General features: G+C 38.4%; 1 protein-coding gene across 1 annotated transcript in view; it reads left to right on the top strand.

Moving 5' to 3' along the window:
- The window catches only part of PCDH15 (protocadherin related 15), a 1,796,064-nt gene that overhangs the window by 1,432,271 nt on the left and 340,716 nt on the right, over nucleotides 1–23,077 (top strand). Inside the window, exon 17 of the mRNA XM_055352068.2 lies at nucleotides 19,868–20,061. Coding sequence (XP_055208043.2) covers nucleotides 19,868–20,061 — 194 coding nt within the window. The remainder of the gene's footprint in view (nucleotides 1–19,867; nucleotides 20,062–23,077) is intronic.

The following is a 23,077-nucleotide window of genomic DNA, read 5'->3' on the forward strand; positions in this document are numbered from 1 at the left end:
TAATCACAATTCCTTGCATTTTGAATTTGTGTAACTGAAAACAGAATATTTAGATTTTATATTATTTTTCAGACGTTATCCCCTTTCCTTGATATACTTAACAGTGTAGCTTTTTAAAGAAAACTCATTTGTAAACGCAATTATTTACTTTTATATTTCTCTATCATGTTTTTTGGTTGTCGTAGTGAAAGTTGTCCAATTTCATGGTCCAGTTTCAATAATTAATGCTTAGGTGCTTGCATTTTTTATGAAGCTTCTGCTTATTTGTATGTGATTGTTTTTACAATCATGTAAATTGTGTATTTTTAATTTTGACAATATTCACTCTCATACTTATGGTTCTATATATTGCTGGTTTACTAGATATTTGACTTGAAATTTGATATTGCTCTAGAAGAAACAAAATGTACAATATATTTTATACTATTTTCTTTAGTATATGTCCAATAAATGAAACATTTCTTTGATCAATTTTAGCTTTTATTCACCTATCGTTTCCAAAAAAGAGCTCATTTTCTTTTCAGCTTTCACTGGTAGTAAATTTTGTTATTTTCATGCGCGTGAAGAGACCACCAAACAGGCTTTGTGTGAGCAACATGGCTGTTTATTTCACCCGGGTGCAGGCGGGCTGAGTCCGAAAAGAGAGTCAGCGAAGGAAGATAAGGGTGAGGCCGTTTTATAGGATTTGGGTAGGTAAAGGAAAATTACAGTCAAAGGGGGTTTGTTCTCTGGCGGGCAGGAGTGGGGGTCGCAAGGTGCTCAGTGGAGGTGCTTTTTGAGCCAGGATGAGCCAAGAAAAGGACTTTCAGAAGGTAATGTCATCACTTAAGGCAAGGACTGGCCATTTACACTTCTTTTGTGGTGGAATGTCATCAGTTAAGGTGGGGCAGGGCATATTCACTTCTTTTGTGATTCTTCAGTTACTTCAGGCCATCTGGGCGTATAAGTGCAAGTCACAGGAGATGCGATGGCTTGGCTTGGGCTCAGAGGCCTGACATTCCTGCCTTCTTATATTAGTAAGAAAAATAAAACAAAATAGTGTTGAAGTGTTGGGGTGGTGAAAATTTTTGGGGGGTGATATGGAGAGAGAATGGGTGATGTTTCTCAGGGCTGTTTCAAGCGGAATTAGGGGCGGCGTGGGAACCTAGACTTGGCGGTGTGGGAGAGATTAAGCTGAAGGGAGGTCTTGTGGTAAGGGGTGATATTGTGGGGATGTTAGAAGAAACATTTGTCATATAGAATGATTGGTGATGGCCTGGATACAGTTTTGGATGAATTGAGAAACTAAATGGAATAACAGAAGGAGAAAAACAGGTATAAAAGGTCTAAGAATTGGGACGACTCAGGATATCTGATTAGAGAGTGCCTAAGGAGATTCAGCATAGTCCTGCCAGCAAAGATTATTTATTTACTTCAAGAGTTAAGAGTGGCAGTTTGGGGATAGCACCGGGAGATATCAGCTGTGATGGCTTGGAAAAACAGTGTAAACCGGCAGTGTAAACAAGAGCAGGGCATGTATGAGTAGTTGAGAACGGTGAATAGGAGTATGACTAGACAGAAGATAGTAGGGATGACAAGTTTTTGGGGAGGCACAGTCTTAAGTTGCTCTGGTGTCTGGAATGAGACTGGGGCTTAATAAAAAGGAGCATCTATACAGCTCAAATGGGCTGTACCCTGTAGCATTCCGAGGACAGGCCTGAATTCTGAGAAGGGAAAGTGGTAAAAGTATTGTCCAGTCCTTTTTAAGTTGGTGGCTGAGCTTGGTGAGGTGTGTTTTTAAAAGACCTTTAGTCCATTCTACTTTTATTGAAGATGGAGGACCGTAAGGGATATAAAGGTTTCACTGAATATTAAGAGCCTGAAAAACTGCTTGGCTGATTTGACTAATAAAGGCTTGTCTGTTATCAGACTGTATTGAGGTGGGAAGGCTAAACTGAGGAATTATGTCTGACAGAACGGAAGAAATGACTGCGGTGGCCTTCTCAGACCCTGTAGGAAAGGCCTCTACCTATCCAGTGAAAGTATCTACCTAGACTAAGAGGTATTTTAGTTATCTGACTCAGGGCATGTTGAGTAAAGCTAATTTGCCAGTCCTGGGTGGGGCAAATCCTTGAGCTTGATGTGTAGGGAAGGGAGGGGGCCTGAATAATCCCTGAGGAGTAGTAGAATAGCAGATGGAACACTGAGAAGTTATTTCCTTGAGGATAGATTTCCACGATGGAAAGGAAATGAGAGGTTCTAAGAGGCGGGCTAGTGGCTTGTACTATAGCATAACCTGCCTTTGCTGGTGTGTGGCGATTAGGCCTGGTGGAGCCGCCATCAATAAATCAAGCGTGATCAGAGTGAGGAACAGGAAAGAAGGAAATTTGGGGAAATGGGGTGAATGTCAGGTGGATCAGAGAGATACAGTCATGGGGGTCAGGTGTGGTATCAGGAATAATGTGGGAGGCCGGATTGAAGTCTGGGTCAGGAACAACGGTAATTGTGGGAGACTCAACAAAGAGTGAGTATAGCTGAAGGAGCCGGGAAGCAGAAAGTATATGCATCAGGTATGAGGAAGAAAATAGATTTTGGAAGTTATGAGAACTGTAGAGAGTGAGTTGAGCATCGTTTGTGATTTTGAGGGCCTCTAAAAGTATTAATGCAGTGGCAGCCGCTGCACGCAGACATGAGGGCTAGACTAAAACAGTAAGGTCAAGTTGTTTGGACAGAAAGGCTACAGGGTGTGGTCCTGGCTCTTGTGTAAGAATTCTGACCACACTAACCATGCCTAGGAAGGAAAGGAGTTGTTTTGTAGAAGGTGCTGGGGTTTGAGAGATCAGTGGGACACGATTGGCAGGGAGAGCACGTGTGTTTTTATGAGAATTATGCTGAGATAGGTAACAGATGAGGAAGAAATTTGTGCTTGATTGAAGTAATGGGGGCTGTCTGTGAAGCTTTGCAGCAGCACAGCCTAGGTAATTTGCTGAGCTTGATGGGTGTCAGGGTCAGTCCAAGTGAAAGCGAAGAGAGGCTGGGATTAAGGGTGCAAAGGAATAGTAAAGAAAGCATGTTTGAGATCTAGAACAGAATAATGGGTTATAGAGGCAGGTATTGAGGATAGGAGAATATATGGGTTTGGCACCACGGGGTGGATAGGCAAAACAATTTGGTTGATAAGGCACAGATTCTGAACTAACTTGTAAGGCTTATCTGGTTTTAGGACAGGTAAAATGGGGGAATTGTAAGGAGAGTTTTTAGGCTTTAAAAGGCCATGCTGTAGCAGGCGAGTGATAACAGGCTTTAATCTTTTTAAAGTGTGCTGTGGGATGGGATGTCGGCGTTGAGTGGGGTAAGGGTGATTAGGTTTTAATGAGATGGTAAGGGGTGCATGATCGGTCACCAAGGAGGGAGTAGAGGTATCTTATACTTGTGGGTTAAGGTTGGGGGATACAAGAGGAGGACACAAAGGAGGCTTTGGATTGGGAAGAAGGGCGGCAATGAGATATAGCTGTAGTCCAGGAATAGTCAGGGAAGCAGATAATTTAGTTAAAGTGTCTCAGCCTAATAAGGGAACTGGGCAGGTGGGGATAACTAAAAAGGAGTGCTTAAAAGAGTATGGTCTAAGTTGGCACCAGAGTTGGGGAGTTTTAAGAGATTTAGAAGCCTGGCCATCAATACCCACAACAGTTATGGAGGCAAGGGAAACAGGCCCTTGAAAAGAAGGTAATGTGAAGTGGGTAGCCTCCGTATTGATTAAGAAGGGGACGGGCTTACCTTCCACTGTGAGAGTTACCGGAAGCTCGGCATCTGTGATGGTCTAGGGGGCTTCCGAGGCGATCAAGCAGTGTCAGTCTTCAGCCGCTAAGCCGAGAAGATCTGGGAAGGAGTCAGTCAGCCTTGGGCCAGAGTTCCAGGGGCTCTGGGAGTGGCTGCCAGGTGAGTTGAATGGTCCGATTTTCAGCGGGGTCCCACACAGATGGGACGCGGCTTAGGAGGAATCCCGGGCTGCGGGCATTCCTTGGCCCAGTGGCCAGATTTCCTGCATGTGTAGCAAGCTCCTGGGGGAGGAGGTTCTGGAGGAATGCCTGGCCGCTGCGGTTCAGGCGTTTGGAAGTTCTTGTGTGCTGGAGATGTGGCTGGGGTTTGTCTCACAGTGGAGGCAAGGAATTGCAACTTTTTTCTATTATTGTACACTTTGAAGGCGAGGTTAATTAAATCCTGTTGTGGGGTTTGAGGGCCGGAATTTAATTTTTGGAGTTTTATTTAATGTCAGGAGCAGATTGGGTAATAAAATATATTTTGAGAATAAGACGGCCTTTTGACTTTTTAGGGTCTAGGGCTGTAAAGTGTCTCAGGGTTGCTGCCAAACAAGTCATGAACTGGGCTGGATTTTTATATTTGATGAGAAAGAGCCTAAACGCTATCTGATTTGGGATAAAGAAAAAGGAGCATTAACCTTGACTATGCCTTTGGCTGCAACCACCTTTTTAAGAGTAAATTGCTGGGCAGGTGGGGGAGGGCTAGTCACGGAACGAAACTGTAAGCCCGACCAGGTGTGAGGAGGGGAGGTGATAAAAAGATTATAGGGTGGAGGAGCAGAGTTTGAGGAAGAATTGGGACATAGCTCGGCCTGGCGAGGAGGAGAGAGGTCAGATGGGTCTGTAGAAAAGGAAGATTAGAAAGAGTCAGCAACGCTTGGGGTTGGGACTTAGGGGGCAGGCAGGAGGGAAAGAAGGAAGATTTGGGACGAGTTGCATCGGGCACAGAGACTAGGAAGGGACTGATGTGTAAAAGAATGCCTGGACGTCAGGCACCTCAGACCGTTTGCCTATTTTACGACAAGAATTATTTAGATCTTGCAGGATGGAAAAATTCAAAGTGCCATTTTCTGGCTATTTGGAACTACTGTCGAGTTTGTATTGGGGTCAGGCGGCATTGCAGAAGAAAATAAGGCATTTAGGCTTTAGGTCAGGTGTGAGTTGAAGAGGTTTTAAGTTTTTGAAAACACAGGCCAAGGGAGTAGAAGGAGGAATGGAGGGTGGAAGGTTGCCTATAGTGAAGGAAGCAAGCCTAGAGAAAAGAGAGAGTACGGAAACAGAGGGAAGGGGTTCGGGGGTTCTTACCTTCCAGAAAAGTGGGAAAAGGGGTTGGGGCACAGAGATAAGAGGTCGGGGTGCAGAAATAAGGGATGGGGCGCAGAAATAAGGGGTCAGAGCACGGAAATAAGGGGTCGGGGCATGGAAATGAGGGATTGGGGCACAGAGATACGAGGTTGGGGTGCGGAAATAAGGGATTGGGGCACAGAGATAAGAGGTTGGGGCATGGAAATAAGAGATTGGGGGTTCTTGCCCCGTAGAAAAGCGCGACTTGCTGCTAAGGGTGAAGGAGAAGGGGTTGAGGGGTACTTGTCCCTCTCCCAGAAAAGCTGGACTTGCCACTAAGGGTGAAGGAGAAGGGGTTGAGGGGTACTTGCCCCTCTCCCAGAAAAGCAGAGAAGGGTTAGAGACAAGGAGAGAAGGGATTGAGGTACTTGCCCCTTCCCCAGAAAAGCAGGACTTGCTGCTAAGGGTGAAGGACCAAGGCAGGCGTCCCTGCGTGGTCTGACACCCTTGAAACGTGGGTGTATAATCAGGCGTCCCTGCAATGATTAAACACCAAGGGAAGGCTGCCTTCCCAGTCCGTGACCGGCGCTGGAGTTTTGGGTCCACGGATAAAATGTGTCTCCTTTGTCTCTCCCAGAAAATGAAAGGAATTGAAATTAAGAGAAGGGAGAAATTGAAGAGTGGAAAGGAGGAAGTGGTTGAGGGACAGTGAGAGAGGTTGGAGAAGAGAGTAAGAAGAGGCCGCTTACCTGATTTGAAATTGGTGAGATGTTCCTTGGGCTGGTCAGTCTGAGGACCTGAGGTCATAGGTGGATCTTTCTCAGGGAGCAAAGAACAGGAGTACAGGGGATTGATCTCCCAAGGGAGGTCCCCCGATCCCAGTCACGGCACCAAATTTCATGTGCGTCCATGCGAAGAGACCACCAAACAGGCTTTGTGTGAGCAATATGGCTGTTTATTTCACCCGGGTGCAGGCGGGCTGAGTCCGAAAAGAGAGTCAGCGAAGGGAGATAAGGGTGAGGCCGTTTTATAGGATTTGGGTAGGTAAAGGAAAATTACAGTCAAAGGGGGTTTGTTCTCTGGCGGGCAGGAGTGGGGGTCGCAAGATGCTCAGTGGTGGAGGTGCTTTTTGAGCCAGGATAAGCCAAGAAAAGGACTTTCACAAGGTAATGTCATCACTTAAGGCAAGGACTGGCCATTTACACTTCTTTTGTGGTGGAATGTCATCAGTTAAGGTGGGGCAGGGCATATTCACTTCTTTTGTGATTCTTCAGTTACTTCAGGCCATCTGGGCGTATACGTGCAAGTCACAGGGGATGCAATGGCTTGGCTTGGGCTCAGAGGCCTGACAGTTATAATGTCCAAGCATAGTCATCTGAGTAAAATAAAAATAGTTGGATATTGAGATATTTCAAATACAGGAGATCTTAGGGGAAAAAACAAACATTTAAATAGAGCAGTAGGGATTTCTTAAAACCCTAGTAAACTTGCTCATCCAGTTTGGCAAAGGAAACAAACAAACAAACAAAAGCACTATTGTGCAAGTCCTAATATATGTATGCTACATGTTGTATTACTTTCTTGGCTAGATTATAATTTAATCTACATAGATTTTTAGGTGATTCATACTAAACTAAGTGCTCTGAAAAATACGTAGAACGAGTAAGGCACAGCCCTAATCCTCAAGGAGTTGACTATATTTTGCAAGAAATAATCCTTCACAGTGAAATAATCAGAAAACATCACAATTATTGAATTGTTAAATTTGATGAGAAAGAGTAAGAGCACTAACGAGAATTCATCAAAAGTGAGTGGGGATGATGATCTGTTAGAGTACTCAGATAGGCAGGTGAAGATAATATGATGTCGAAGATGAAATGATACGGCCAAAGGCATAGTAATTTCATGAGGCATTAAAGATACAAATTTGACTGGCATTGGAGAGAAGAGGAACTGAATGCTCAAAGATTTGCTTTTCTTTTACTAAGTCAAATATATGTTGGTTTATTCTCCCAGCCCCTTTGTCATGACAGGCTTTTCTGTACTTTTGTAATGTATTTTTATGTTTCTGTAACAGCATTTCAATTAAAGATAGGTTTCTCTCTCATCTCCTTTCCTAGAGCACCTTCTGTTTGACAGAAGTTATTGTTTCTGTTTTTTTTCCACTGTTCATTTTTCGGAGTCAGACATTTGGTACAAATTAAGGTCTGAATAAATGGATCCAATTATTTATAAATTAATTTAAGATGTCTACCTTGCATGTAGAGTAGTTTAGATCTGGCATTGTATACAATATGAGATTTCTTGAAGAAGTATGAAAGACTGGGTCCTTAAATCGATGGGTTAAAGCTAATGAGATGGAAATTAATGGAAGCCAACTTTGAGGAAATCTTTTTTTGAGAGTGTAAGTTGGGCATGAGAGAATTTGATTGCATTAGAGCACTTAAGGTTCCAGTTTCCAGTCTCAGAGTTTGAGTAATTAGAACCAATGAACCTTTACAAAAGGATCATGAAGTTGCTGCAGAAAAGAAACAAGCCCTTTTAATAGTCAGGCTGTGAAAAGAAATGCTTTAAAGTCATCTTCTTGTTTTATTTCTTGCCTTTTTTTGGGAAGAAAAATGCATAGATGGGAGATTCATCTTCAGTGACAATTATTCATTCATATAAATATTTAATGATCATGTTATTATTAATGTTATCAATATCTTTTTCGAAATTATACAAGCCAAAGTGATAAATTTGCCAATCACCTACCCTACTGAGGTGCCCATCATCTTGGATTATTCTAGGATATGCTTAAGAGAAGGGGGAAAACTGGGAGCCTGTTATGCTTTTTGGCTTTAAAGCATCACTTGTTCACATTAAGGCCACAGAGAATAAATCTGAAAATAAATACATTTGCAATCCCCAATTTGCTTGGCCAGCAGGAGTTATTGAAGAACTTCCTGAATGTTATTGACACATGAAGAAATCAACAAACATAAAAGCAAACCCATTATATCATTTTTCCATCAGAAATCACACTGAATAGTGAATTTCCAGTGATAGTTTAATGAGCAGCAGCCTTAGGTTCAGACTGAATGCCAACCTGGAGAGACCCAGTAGACCTTACACAGCTCCAAGTTGATTTAGCTTTAATTAAGGATACCAGGCAGACAACAATATAGCTTCTATGGCAATAGCATAGTAGAAGTCTTGTAACTTTATATATAATGTCTTATGCCTTCTAAGTCATCTGCACTCAGTATGTGTTACCCACTTGCTACACATTTCTGAGGAATCTTCTTAAACTTTTTGTTACACTAACTTCTATAATATCTAGTGCATTAAAAATAGATGTTAAAACACTGGCTATCACAGAGCATATTTCATACAGTAAGAAGTTGGAATTCCCTCTACAATGCAAATTAACAACCACAGATAGGTTCACTTAACTGTTCTGATATTTCTTTAACATTTGAAAGACAATTTTTTCCCCTTATCCTCTATTATTTCTGCCTTTTTATAAGTGTTGATACATTCAACTGGGTATATTAGTTTACACATGTAAATTCAATTCTTTCTCTGGCAAATCTTTCCACATAAGGATTACCTAGCTTGTAAGTTTTATGTTGCCCATCCAAATAATCTTTCTGTCCTAGAGATCAGTATGCACTCAAATTTCATTTTTATCTAACTACATAAATAAATTTAAAAATCCCTTATTACATGATAGAGCTGAGGCAGAGAGATGAAATATTTAACACAATACACTTTAATATTTCCAAATTATTTTCTCAACTTTCCTAGCAAAAAATAGACTGTTCCTACATATCATACATTTTACATTACCAGAGTAGCCATTAGATACTCTTTCTCAGACAATTCTGCATCTGGTCTGATAGCATAACCATAAACCATCCCCTAGGAATAAACTTTCACTAGCAAAAGCTTCTGCATATGAATGCAGCACACCAGTCACTTTTCTTTAATAAAGCAATGCATTGATTCTTAGTCTGTCCAAAGTTCGCCAAAGATACCATGAAGAAGATAAGTTTGTTACCTAATTCATAGAAATATGACTGTAATAGAAGATTGATAATGCCCATACTTACAAATGACATCTTGGTATAGTTTAGATTGTCCATAGTTCCCAGAGATATGTCCCTCCTGACTTGATCTTCTAGTATAGCCAACTAGAGCCATTTAAATACATCAGAATTTATTATAATTGTTGCTTCAGTAATCATTGATTACTCAGTAATCATTCCTGAGTAATGCCAAGTTATTGAAAAAGAATGTTCCCTACTTATTTAGGTTAATATGTTTGCCTAAAAGCCATCTCTACTTGATTCAGTAAACTAATTTATTGAACTTCAAATCCCTCTTAGTTCTTTATGTCCAGTGTTGATTAAGGTGACCCAAGGATTGTTCCTCGGTTTGGTTTGGCTCTGTGTCCCCACCCAAATCTCACCTTGAGTTGTGAACCTTAGTATTGGAGTAGGGGCCTAGTGGGAGGTAATTGGATTATGGAGGCAAATTTCTCCCATGCTATTCTCATGATAGTGAGTGACTTCTCATGAGAGCTGATGGTTTAAAAGTGTATGGCACTTCTCCTCTCGCTCTCTCTCCTGCTGCCATGTGAACAAGGTGCTTCCTTCTCCTTTGCCTTCTGTAATGATTATAAGTTTCCTGAGGCCTCCCAGTCATGCTTCCTGTTAAGCCTGTGGAACTGTGAGTCAATTAAAACTCGTTTCTTCATAAATTTGAATTAGTTCCTTATAGCAGTGTGAAAATAGACTGATACATTTCCTCTAAGTATATATGATATGAATAAGATTCAAGTATATTGTGTGCATACAGAAGTATTGTTTCTCCCAGAAGCTTGTAGATTAGGCATATTCTACTTCTAGGTGAAGTTCAACCTGAGTGTGCAAAAGGATCCTTATAATTGCCCTTGAGAATTTCTAGGAACAAATCATCAGTGATATGGGGTCACCATATAACTTTACTGTCCACCTTCTTGTTTACAATACTGATTCCATAAACATTTGTTTATATTTCATTCCACACTTAAACACATCTGGTGAGGCAAAAAAGAAACATCGACTCTGTCATACTAGGAAACCACCGAAGAATGCCTTAAGTGATGTCATTTTTATGCATATCTATACATGTATAAGCTATGGCTGCCAGCCACTACATATCAGATAAGGTCAAAGTTAGAATTTAACTCAAGGCTTCAAATGTAAAATTAGGATAAATATAACCAACAAAAAAGGCCCAAGTGATACAATCCTATCTCATATTCTGGCATGTCATAAGGAGACATTAACCCCAAATGATCCCAATAGAGTTCTCAAGTATATCTTGTAGCTTGATTTCTGCCAAATCTGTGCAATTCTCCAGCATTGGCCATTAATCATTATCACATCTGAAGGGAGCTGCTAAGAAAATTATACTCTTGCTATAAAATGTTCTCTCAGAGGAAAATATGAAGGTATCTTATCTTGAAATCTTTGTTTGTGTGCTCTCCATTCTATATTCCACAATTTCACCTTCTCTTCTACTTATTACTTTTCTCAACACAGACAGCCTTTCATAGTGGGATTTGCTGATTCAATTCTGCTTTTCTTCCATGGGTCTGGCTTTTCTTTGCTTGCCAGAGCTTTCATATCTGTCCATTTGTAGGAGGAAGAAGTAGTTTTACAAAGGTAGCATGGAGTTCATGGAGTTGATAGTAAAGTCTCTGAAGGCAGAGGAACGTACAATGGTTTAAAAGAGAAAGAAAGAAACAAATAATCAAGACCTAAACTTTGTGAGGTGCATAAGAAGGCAGGAAAAAGGAAGAAAGTTACTCAAATGATGAAACAATACATGAACAAATAGCCTGAATGGCATTCTATAATGTAGCAGAAAAAAATGGATAAAGATCATTAAAAAGGTCAGATGTGTGGGTGAAATTATCTTTGTTATTTTTGATAACTTTATTAAGGTATAATTTACATGTCCTCATGTATGTATATTAGCAAAACATCAAGGGTTTCATCTAGGTCCTGCTGCTTGCTTCACAAAATGCCAATCACTGAGACAATAAATATTGCCAGAGAAGAAAACTTTAATCAGATGCTGCAGCTGAGGAGAACAGGAGATAAAGTCTCAAATCCATCTCCCCAAATGATTAAAATTAGGGGTTTATATAGCAGGGAAAAAATACTTGTGCAAAAACAAATATTAAGGTAGGGTAAGGAAGAGGAATTGGTAAACTGGAATCATGATCCATGGATGAGAGGTCTGGCATCTCATTTTCTGGATACAGTTATCTGGTGAGTTTCAGTTCCTTGGTTTCTAGGAGGGTTGAGGGTTAGTTTCCTAAGGAAGAAACTCCCATGAGACAAATGTAAGTTTCAAGCTTCAAGACAGGGTATGGTGGGGCGGGGGGGTCAATTTCTGTGTTTATTCAAAGACCAGTAAGCATCAGTTCCATGAAAGAGTTGGGCTGGTTTTAGTAAATTTAGACAGTAGTGCAACAATGACCACAATCTAGTTCTATACATTTCTTTCACCCCCAAAATTTCCATCACCCCAAAACTTTACTCATGACCACTTGTAGTCAATGTTCACTCCCATTTTCAGCTGTAGACACCCCCTGTTTTGGTTTCCGCCTCTAAAAGTTTTCCTTGTCTAGGAATTAAAAAAATATGGAGTCCCATAGTATGTATCTTTTACTTTTATTTTACCTGGCTTTTTAAATAGCATAATGTTTATGTAGCTCATCTATGCTGTGGCATGAATCAATGCTATATATCTGTTTCTTTGAGTTACTGAATAGAATCCATCATGTGAAAACACATTCTGCTTATCTGTTTACCAGTTGATGGGCATTTCAGTTGTTTCCAGTTTAATGTGACTGTGAATATTCTATATAAGTCACTTTTTGGAAATATAAATATATATACACACATATATATACACATATATGTTTATTTTTCTGTTTGTTATATATAGATACCTTACGAAAAGTGCTAGATTACATGGTAAATATATACTTTTTAAATAAACTGTCAAACTGCTTTTTAATAACAGTGGCTTGTACCATTTTACCACTCACTACATCCTCTCTGATAGTATTGTCAGTTCATTTGTTAAAGCCAGTATACAGATGCTTATTAGTATCTCATTGTGATTTTGTGTTCCCTTAATGACAAATTAATTTGAGATACTTCCATGTGCTTATTAGCCATTTATTGATCTTCTTTGGTGAAATATCTATTCAAATCTTTCACTCATTTAAAAAATTTGTGTTTGTTTTCTTAGTCCTGACTGGCAAGTATTCTCTATAAATTATAAATACAAGTCCTTTATCAGATATATTATCTGCAAATATTTTGCAAATACATAATCTGTATTTTATGTATCATATTCTTATGTTTTTGCTAGAGAAAAAGCTTTTAATTTTTAGGAAGTTTATTTTTTATTGTATCATACTTTTACTGTCCTATTTAAGAAAATTTGCCAACCAAATTCACAAAGATTTTCTCCTATATTATCTTCTAGTATTCATAGTGTAGCTTTCACCTTTAGGTCTGTGATGCATTTTGAGTTAATTTTACATATGCTGTGAGGTAAATCTCTTAGTTCATGTTTATTTTTACAGTATTCTTCCCTTGTCCTCAGTTTTGCTTTCCATGGTTTCTATTACTTTTGGTCAACTATACTCTGAGAACATTAAATGGAAAATTCTAGAAATCAACAATTCCAAAGTTTTAAATTTTGTACCATTTTCAGTAGTGTGATGAAATCTTGAGGTGTCCTACTCTGTCCCCAGCTGGGGGGTGGGGGGCATGAATCATCCTTTTGTCCAGCATCTTCAGGACATCTATGCTCCCTGCCCATGAGTCACTTAGAAGCTATCTCTGTTATTAGATTACCTGTGGTGGTACCCTTATTTTACATAACAATGGTCCCAAAGCACAGGAGTAGTGATTCTGGCAATTCATATATATCAAAGAGAAGCTATGAAAGTGTTTCCTTTAAGTTAAAAGGTGAGAGTTCTCATCTTAATAACGAAAAAAATTGTATGCTGAGGTTGCTCATATCTATGTAAGAATGAATCCTCTATCCATGAAATTATGAAGAAGAAAAAACAAAGCAATACTCATTTAAATAGTTCCCTGAAATCGAGTCTGTCCTCTCTTGATGGAAATATTTACCAGCTAATTTATCTGTATTTTTTTTACTTATTGAGTAATTCAATATTATTTCTATACAGGGACAATTCTACCACTTTCAAGCAATATCTTTGCCTATTGTAATGAATAATTGTATATTACATTATTGTATTAATGATTACATGGTATCTCAAACCAAAATCTCGAAGCACAATAATCCTAGAAAAATAATCAAAAAGCAAACCAAGAAAAGTAGTTAACCATCAAAACTATTTTATATATTTAGGGTTCTTATGGTTGAAAGACATAATTTCAAAATAAATTAGCATTTAAAATATGTAATTTTTAATCTATCAGAAAGTGGTGAATTTGGTTTCAGGCATAACCAGAAACCATGTCATGAGCGATATTTTCTGCTTATTTCTTGACATGTCTTCTTCTGTATGGGTCTCAGTCTTAGGTACATCCAATGAAGACCGGAAAGCCAGCAGAAACACTAGATGTAAATTTACCAGTTTCGCCCTAGAGGAAGAAAAAAACACTCTTTTCCAGTAGTTCTAGGAGTCACCTTGACTATACCAACTTGAATAACTTGACATGTTTTTTTGCTAAACAATTTCCAGGCATGAGATGCCTATCATTGGAGCTAAGTGTCAGCTCCATCCAAACATGGATGGTGAAAATAATTAATTGCTCCCCAAAGGAAAATAAGGGACTTTTACTGGAAGCAAGAGCCAAGGATGCCCAAGAGGCAAAAACATCAAATGATCAACACATTCATGCATTATCAATTAAGCCATAATTCACTTTTTTTTTTTTTTTTTGAGACAGATTCTCACTCTGTCACCCAGGCTGGAGTGCAGTGGCACAATCTTGGCTCACTGCAAGCTCCACATCCTGGGTTCACGCCATTCTCCTGCCTCAGCCTCCCAAAAAAACTGGGATTACATGTGCTCGCCACCACGCCTGGCTAATTTTTTTGTATTTTTAGTAGAGATGGGGTTTCACTGTGTTAGCCAGGATGATTTCAAACTCCTGACCTCGTGATCTGCCCACCTTGACCTCCCAAAGTGCTGGAATTACAAGCGTGAGCCACAGCTTCCAGCCCATAATTCACTTCTAATAAAAAATATATTTATTCATATAAAATACCATGTTTACACTCTTGCATTACAATTTATATTCTTGCATATGGTTTATATCAACTGTGGCTTTAATTCTGTGTCATTTTTGAGACTCCAATTTGAATGTTTTTGTTCAGCTTATGCACAATTCAATCTTCTTTATATTTGTCCTTTTATATCAAGCTGTATTTTTTTTTTATCAGAACCAGGAAAGAGCAATTAAAGAGAGTAGTAAACTGCAGCCAAAATTTAAAAGGAAACATTAGGAGCAACTTAGATTATTTTGTGGTCACGTGGGTGATTGATGGTGATATGGTTTGGCTGTGTCCACACCCAAATCTCATTTTGAATTCCCAAGTATTGTGGGAGGGATCTGGTGGGAGGTAATTGAATCATGGGGGCAAGATTTTCCCTTGCTGTTCTCATGATAGTGAATAAGTCTCCCACAATCTGATAGCTTTAAAAATGGAAGTTTCCCTGCGCAAGCTCTCCTCTCTTATCCGCTACCATCTTCTGCCATGATTGTGCGACCTCCCCGCTGTATAGAACTGTAATTTCAATACCTGTTTTCTTTTGTAAATTGCCCAGTCTCGGGTATGTCTATATCAGCAATGTGAAAATTAACTAATACAGTAAATTGGTAACAGTAGAGTGGGGTGATGCTGAAAACATACCTGAAAATGTGGAAGCAATTTCAGAACTGAGTAACAGGCATAGGTTGGAACAGTCTGGAGTGTTAGAAAAAGACAGGAAGATGTGGGAAAATTTGGAACTTCCTAGAGACTTGTCAAATGGCTTTGTCCAAAATGCTGATAGTGATGTGAACAATAAAGTCCAGCCTGAGGTGGTCTCAGAGGGAGATGAGGAACTTCTTGGGAACTGGAGCAAAGGTGAATTTTGTTATGTTTTAGCAAAGACACTGGTGGCATTTTGCCCCTGCACTAGAGATTTGTGGAACTTTGAACTTGAGAGAGATGATTTGGGATACCTGGCGGAATAAATTTCTTAGCAGCAAAACATTCATGAGGTGTCTTGGGTGCTGTTAAGTGCATTCAGTTTTATAATGGAAACAGAACATAAAAGTTTGGAAAATTTGCAGCCTGACAACACAATATAAAAGAAAATCCCATTTTCTAAGGAGAAGTTAAAGCCACCTGCAAAAATTTGCATAAGTAACAAGAAGCTGAATGTTAATCCCCAAGACAATGGGGAAAATATCTCCAGGGCACGTCAGAGGTCTTCACAGCAGCCTCTCTCATCACAGGCCCAGAGGCCTATGAGGAAAAAATGGTTTCATGGGCAGGCCCAGGGTCCCTGTTCTGTGTGCAGCCTAGGGACTTGGTGTCCTGTGTCCCAGCCACTCCAGCCATGGCTGAAAGGGTCCAACATAGAGCTCAGGCTGTGGCTTCAGAGGTTTCAAGCTCCAAGCCTCAGCAGTTTCCACATGGTGTTGAGCCTGCAGGTGCACAGAAGTCAAGAACTGAGGTTTGGGAACCTCTGCCTAGATTTCAGAGGATGTATGGAAACACCTGGTTGCCCAGACAAAAGTTTGCTGAGGGGCAGGGCCCTCCTGGAGAACCTCTGCTAGGGCAGTGCAGAAGGGAAATGCAGGGTCAGAGCCCTCACACAGAGTCCCTACTGGGGCACTGACCAGTGGAGCTGTGAGAAGAGTGCCACTGTCCTCCAGAGCCCAGAATGGTAGATCCACCTACAGCTTGTACTGTGCACCTGCAAAAGCTACAGACACTCAATGCCAGCCCATAAACAAAGTTGGGGGGGAGGCTGTCCCCTGCAAAGCCAAAGGGACAGAGCTGCCCATGAGCATGGAAACCCACCTCTTACATCAGCATGACCTGCATGTGAGACATGAAGTCAAAAGAGATCATTTTGGAGCTTTAAGATTTGACTGCCCCACTGGATTTCGGACTTGCTTGGGGCCTGTAGCCCCTTTGTTTTGGCCAATTCCTCCCATTTGGAAAGGCTGTGTTTACCCAATGCCTGTATCTCCATTGTATGTAGGAAGTAACTAACTTGCTTTTGATTTGACAGGCTCATAGGTGGAAGGGACTTTTGACTGTGGACTTTTGAGTTAATGCTGAAATGAGTTAAGACTTTGGAAGACTGTTGAGAAGGCATGATTGGTTTTGAAATGTGAGAACATTAGATTTGGGAGGGGCCAGGGTTGGAATGATATGGTTTGGATGTATTCCCACTCAGATCTCATCTTGAATTCCCACGTGTTGTGGGAGGACCCAGTGGGAGGTAATTGAATCATTGGGGCAAGTCTTTCCTGTGCTGTTCTTGTGATAGTGAGCAAGTCTCATGAGATCTGATGGTTTTAAAAAGGGGAGCTTCCCTGCACAAGCTCTCTTCTCTTGTCTGCCGCCACATAAGATGCACCTTTCACCTTCTGCCATGATTGTGAGGCTTCCCTACCCACGTGGAATTCCACGTGGCATTCCAATAAACCTTCCCTTTGTAAATTACCCAGTCTCAGGTATGTCTTTATAAGCAGCATGAAAACAGACTAATACAGATGGGGACATTTGGAATATGCACATGTTGAAACACTGAGAGGAAGGAATTATGAAAGGGTAGGGCTAAAGTTCCTGAATAGAACTATAAAACATCATCGAAAAAAATAAAAAAAACAAATAGCTCACAATTTCTTACCTTTTAGATATCACAATGTTTCAATGAACACTTTAAAGTCATAGTATTGTTTTTACTTTCATCTGAAACTTGTAAGCAAAATATTGGCCTCCCCATGTAAATAAATGCCCTTTTCATTTAGGAAGCAGATTTCCCCGCTAAATTAGAAATGAGCTTCATATATTTCCATCTCATAGACACTATCTACTGGTCACAGAGTCATTGAACTATAATTGAATTAAATTCTTGCCATAGGTTAGCTCCAAAATTAGCAACTACAGCTCCATTCAACATCATCTAATAGACTTCAGAAGGGGACATCTACTGTGTAATGTCGTTGAGGTTTTCGATTTTTTTTTTTTTTTTTTAAGAGTCTCACTCTGTTGCCAGGCTGGAGTGCAGTGGCATGATCTCAGGTCACTGCAACCTCTGCCTCTCGGGTTCAAGCAATTCTCCTGCTAATGTTGAGGTTTTAAAAAAAAAAAGGTCTTGAGTTTTCGGGATCTTACATGGAAGACACTATTATGATTTGGGTATTCAGAATCAGTGTCTCAGCTTATTTTTCTGACGGTGGACTACCATTAATTTCCTTAAAATATCTTTGTTAGCATATATGCAAACAAATTATGTTGACTCATAACCCATTATTTTACTATTTAGTAGTAAAAGACTGAAAAATAGTGTTATCTAGGTAACTTAAACATAGAATCCTTATTTTGTGTACTTGTTGAACTTTCTACCTCCTAATAATTTCTGCAGAGCTAATTGTGTTCCCTGAATACCTTAGCTCAACTGTGGTTGACTATCTCTGCAATTTAGTGGGTGTTTCTGTCTCCTGTGTTTTGCAGTACTATTTGGTATTTCTAGCATCTCCCAGGTGGGTACCTTCCTCAATGTAATTATCATCCAGCTTATCCTCCCTTCCAACATCATTTATGAAAATGTTAAATAAGACCAGCTATAATGCTGACATCCCTGAAGCACCCTCCTTAACACCTTTCTTAACTTGATGCATTGCCATTTATCATTACATTCCTTTAGCCAATTTAAGTCCCAGGAAGAATGTTAATATTGAATCCAATTTGAGCTAAATTTTAATTAAGATTTCCTGAGACATTTTAAGTGATTTAAGTATAATCAAAATTGATATCTCCTCTGTTATCCCCATCCTCTAATTTTCTAATTTTATCCATACACAAAACAGAATTAGTTTCTCTGGCTTGAATAGCTCTCTACAAATATATGCCATTCATTTTGACTGTTTCTGCAAATGTTTCTCCTTTGCCTTTAGGAATATGTCTGTCAGGCTTATACAAGTCGCAGAATCATGTCATAAAATGCCTTTCCTTCCAGCAACCACATCTGTCCACCCCCAAATAGCCAGTCTCAGGACTTAGTTGCATTAATGTCATTTCCTTTTTCATTCTCAATTATTTTTGGCTGCTATTTCTATGGACATTATCACTCTAAGCATGACATATAATAAAAAATAGAATATGCATAATATAACCCCTTCAGCACAGTACAGTGTATAAGGTACTTTGTTTACATTTATTGAGGATATTAAACATGAACTTTTGAATGGGAAATTAGTTAATATGGTGTTCCTGAAATTGAATTCAAGTTTCAAGGTAAATGTGTGTGTTTACATTTGATCAAGGAAGGTATACCAGCATCTTTACTGTATTTTCAAAGGAGTCTGCAAACTATAAAAACTACTATTTTTAGAAGTAATGTATTGAAAATATAAGTAAATAAAACATTTCTACAGGTAGGTTAATTTACTACAATTACGTGTGTTTTCTTTATTCCACAGAAAACTTTTAATTCTATTCCCTCATGTGTAAATTGAGACCACTTTCTTTCATTCTTCACTTTTTGTATGATGAATACAGAAAATACTATTGATGTATGTAAAATGCTTACTATAAGATTTCTGTTAGAATCCCTTTATATCCTTTTTCCCCTTTAATTTATATGTATCAGCAAGTCAAGGAGCCACTTTTAATATAATAAATCACTGTTGCTTTAATGTGGCTTGATGAAGTTAATCATTGTTATCTTTTCATATGATATCCCAAATAAAGTCTTTTAGATACCAGTTCCTTCAAAATGATTATAGATATATGTAAATTGGCTGTACAGATGTTTACATGCTTAATTTCAAGGGCTCCGAATAGATTTTCTTTCCCCAAAGAAACATTTCTTGGGCTATGTTACCCTTGATATTCTACAATGGGAGACGCATTTGTTTGATTGTTGACACATTAATACTCTACGACTTATCAGTCCTTTATAAATCAGGGGGTGCAAGTTAAGAACCTTTCCTAGAGCAATTGTAAACAAAAAGGACACAAAGATGAGAGTCTCTGGGAGACAGGGAGGAGAAAATTATGGAAGGAAAAATGAGAGTAAAAGGAAGGTTGGGAGTAACAAAGGCAGACTATGCCTATTTCATTTTTTCCAGGCTCAGTCTTTTAATATGAGTTTATATGTCAAGAATGCAAGGCAAGACAGAAAAAATAAATTTCCTATAGGGATATTAGATTTTCTGTTAGGGCTTTCCTCTTTTTCCCTTTATTAAATTAAAATAAAGATAAGCCTTCAAGATCCAAAGTTTATTTCTTAATCACTCTCACAAAAAACAAAATCACTCTTATTCTTGTGATTGCTTTAGTATTGTAACAGGACACAGTAGCTTCAGTTAAAAAAAAAAAAAAAACCAACAGTATATATGTCAAGGAAACTTTCCTGTGTTTTTTTCTTTGAAAGCAAGCTTCTTTTGTTGGGGGAAAAAACGACATGGTGGTGAAAAGTTGAGTCCCAAGAGGATTTATGTTGTGATTTTCAATTCCAGCTCACTGCAGTCGACGCAGACGAAGGGTCAAATGGGGAGATCACATATGAAATCCTTGTTGGGGCTCAGGGAGACTTCATCATCAATAAAACAACAGGGCTTATCACCATCGCTCCGGGGGTGGAAATGATAGTCGGGCGGACTTATGCACTCACGGTCCAAGCAGCGGATAATGCTCCTCCTGCAGAGCGAAGGTAATTTATGTTAGAACCAATGCAGTCTTTTCATCGGGCCCGTTTAACCCTGTAATTAAATTTAAGAAGCGCGGCAAGTATTCTTTTATCCTATAAACGTCTAAATTAGATCAGAAAATCAGAGAGACCAGATTCTCAGGAACTGCATGCATATTCTGATTTGGTTAAATTTTGGGAAAAGGACAATATCAGAGGCATATTTCAAATTTATTATGGAAAAGTAAGGCTGCAGACAGAGAGAGAAAGGCTCTTTTCTTCAAAGAAATTAACAGATGTGTCAGTGGCATGTAATGTCTCAGGGTTTCAAAGTCACTTCTGAGTGTATGGGTAATTATTAAAATAGTTATGTAAAATAATATGTATTTAAATATGTGTATACACACACACACTCGCACACAGACACACACACACACACACACAGGGAGCTAAAAGATTTCCTGCTATTACAATTGCATCTTTCTAGTCTCCCACCTGAGAAATCCCTTTTGTTAATTTATTGTTTATTTCCAGATTTTCAGTATCATTCCAAGAAAATATGAATAAATATTAATATATTCCTTCACTTTGCTGGGGTTTTTTTCCATTCACAATGAATGTATCCTGGAGTCCTCTCCATGTAGATACTAGATAAATCCTTCAAATTATTTTTTTCACAGTTATGTAATATTCCTTAATAAGTATAAAACTATGGAAGAAGTCTATTATTGATAAACATATTCCTTAATAAGTATAAAACTGTAGAAGAAGTCTATTATTGATAAACTTTTCAATTTATCCTCTTTTATTGACAATGGAGAAATATTTAACACTGAACATGCATCAGTTTGAATATGTGCAAGTATATCAGTTTTTTATATTGGTATGTTAAGCCCAGATTACAGTTATTCTACGTTTTCTACTAGTGTTTATGTGGATTCATATTGTATATTTAAATCTTTATTGTATTTGAGATGTATCTTAGTACACAGTAGGAGGTATTAATGCAGCCATAGTTTTTTCCAGTCAAATACTCTGTGGTCCCCACACAATACATTGTGATATTCATCCAATGATGAACAAATTTGAGATGTTGCATTTATTATATCGTATATTTTCTTATGTGTTTTGATTTTGATCTAAATGTTCTATTCAATTCTATTATTTATATTTTATAAGCTATTACCACACAATTTTAATGATTAAGGTTACATAGTATGCTCTATCCTCTGGTGCTACTAACTTACCTCAATGCTATTTTCCCTCCAAAATGTTCCCTCTCCTTCTGCTAAGTTTTCTCTTTGACTTTAAATAAGCTAGTTCAGTATTTTTGTTGTTGTTAACTGTGTTTTTATTAGGAACACAAGAAATTTATATATTAATTACTTAGGAATATGTTATATATGTTTGATGTTGAATCTTTCTATCCAAGAACATTTTGCATCTGCATTTGTCCATGCATTTTTTTGTGTTTTTTAGCAGGCTTTTTGTTTTTCTTTTTATGTATGTTCTGTACATTTCTTCCTTGATCTATTTCTGCATCTTTTGTTTTCAGTGTAAATAGGCTTTTTTTCTTTTACTTTTTTTTTCCCCTAGCCAAGGTCTAACTCTGTCTCCCAGGCTAGAGTATAGTGGCACAATCCCAGCTAACTGAAGCCTCAAACTCTGGGCTCATGCAGTCCGCCCACCTCAGCCTCCCTAGTAGTGAGGACTACAGGTTTAGGCCACCAATCCTAGCTAATTAAAAACAAATTTGTAGAATCAGAATTTTGCTATGTTGCCCAGGCTCGTTTCAAGCTCTTGGCCTCTACTGATCCTCCCACTTCAGCCTCCCAAAGTGCTGGGATTACTGGCATCAGCCACGATGCCTGGCTTCCATTTTCTTTCTTTACTTTCATTTCCTATTATACTTCCAATAAAAATGCTTGTCTCGTTTGTGACTTGAATGAGACTGCCTCAGTGTTTCCCCATTCGATTGGTCTATGGTTTTAAAAACTATTCATAATATGTTAAAAAAAACTCATCTATTTCTATTTTATTGACTTTTTAAAATAGTAACGGTGCTTTTCTCAGATCAAATAAATAGCTACCATATATAAGGACAGTAATGACTTTTCTTCTTGAGTTGATGATATAATGACTGATCTTACTATAGCTCCTATTTTGCATCCATGGTTTAGATGGATCTATTTTGCATCCATGGTATAGATTCTATTAGGACAAAATTTTTTTCTCTTGAAATAAGCTGATATTATATGCTTGCTGTTATTTTATTTAATAAAATTAGTCTGTACTTTTCTTTTTGAGAAATCCTATCAAGATTAGGTATAGTTGTCATAATACTTCATAAAAGAAACAAATAAAAACACAAGAAATCCCCCCAAAAAATTAATAACTATAATATCAGACATGAATGTATTATAAACATATATAAAACAAATAAATGAGACTGAATTTGGTTCTCTGGAAAGACACAACAAAAATAAAGACATAATTAATTGGATAAAATACTATCTAACCTAATCAAGAAAAAAAGAACAAGTAAAACTGTATGCAATAAAATCTAATGAGGAAACTACATATAAATAGAAAAAAAGTAGGATTCAGAGACAACTTTGCTTAAATGTATGCAAAATTTGAAAACAGAAATGGATGATTCTTCTAAAAGATACAGTTTACTAACATTAGTTCAAAAAAGGAAATCTCAAGAATCTTACGAGATCAAACTTGTCAGATAACTCAATACTACACCAGCTGTAGGAAACTTGACAGACTGTAACTAAACTTTGCAGGGTGTGTGATCGTCATTAATCACAGAGATACGGTTGGTGGAGTATTAGATTCTCATTTACATTTTTAAACTAGATTTCCTCCTCCTTAATAGTTTGTTTTCCTTTGAATCTCATGTCAAAAAATAATTATAATGCCCATTACCCCTCCTTGCTGTCATCGACAGATGATAGGTCTCTTCCCAATAAATTTTCTTCTTTCTAACCTCATATCCTATTGTCATCTACATACTGGAAGTCACACTTGGAAG

Source organism: Gorilla gorilla, chromosome 8 (genome assembly GCF_029281585.2).
Source record: "Gorilla gorilla gorilla isolate KB3781 chromosome 8, NHGRI_mGorGor1-v2.1_pri, whole genome shotgun sequence".
Taxonomy (NCBI): domain Eukaryota; kingdom Metazoa; phylum Chordata; class Mammalia; order Primates; family Hominidae; genus Gorilla; species Gorilla gorilla.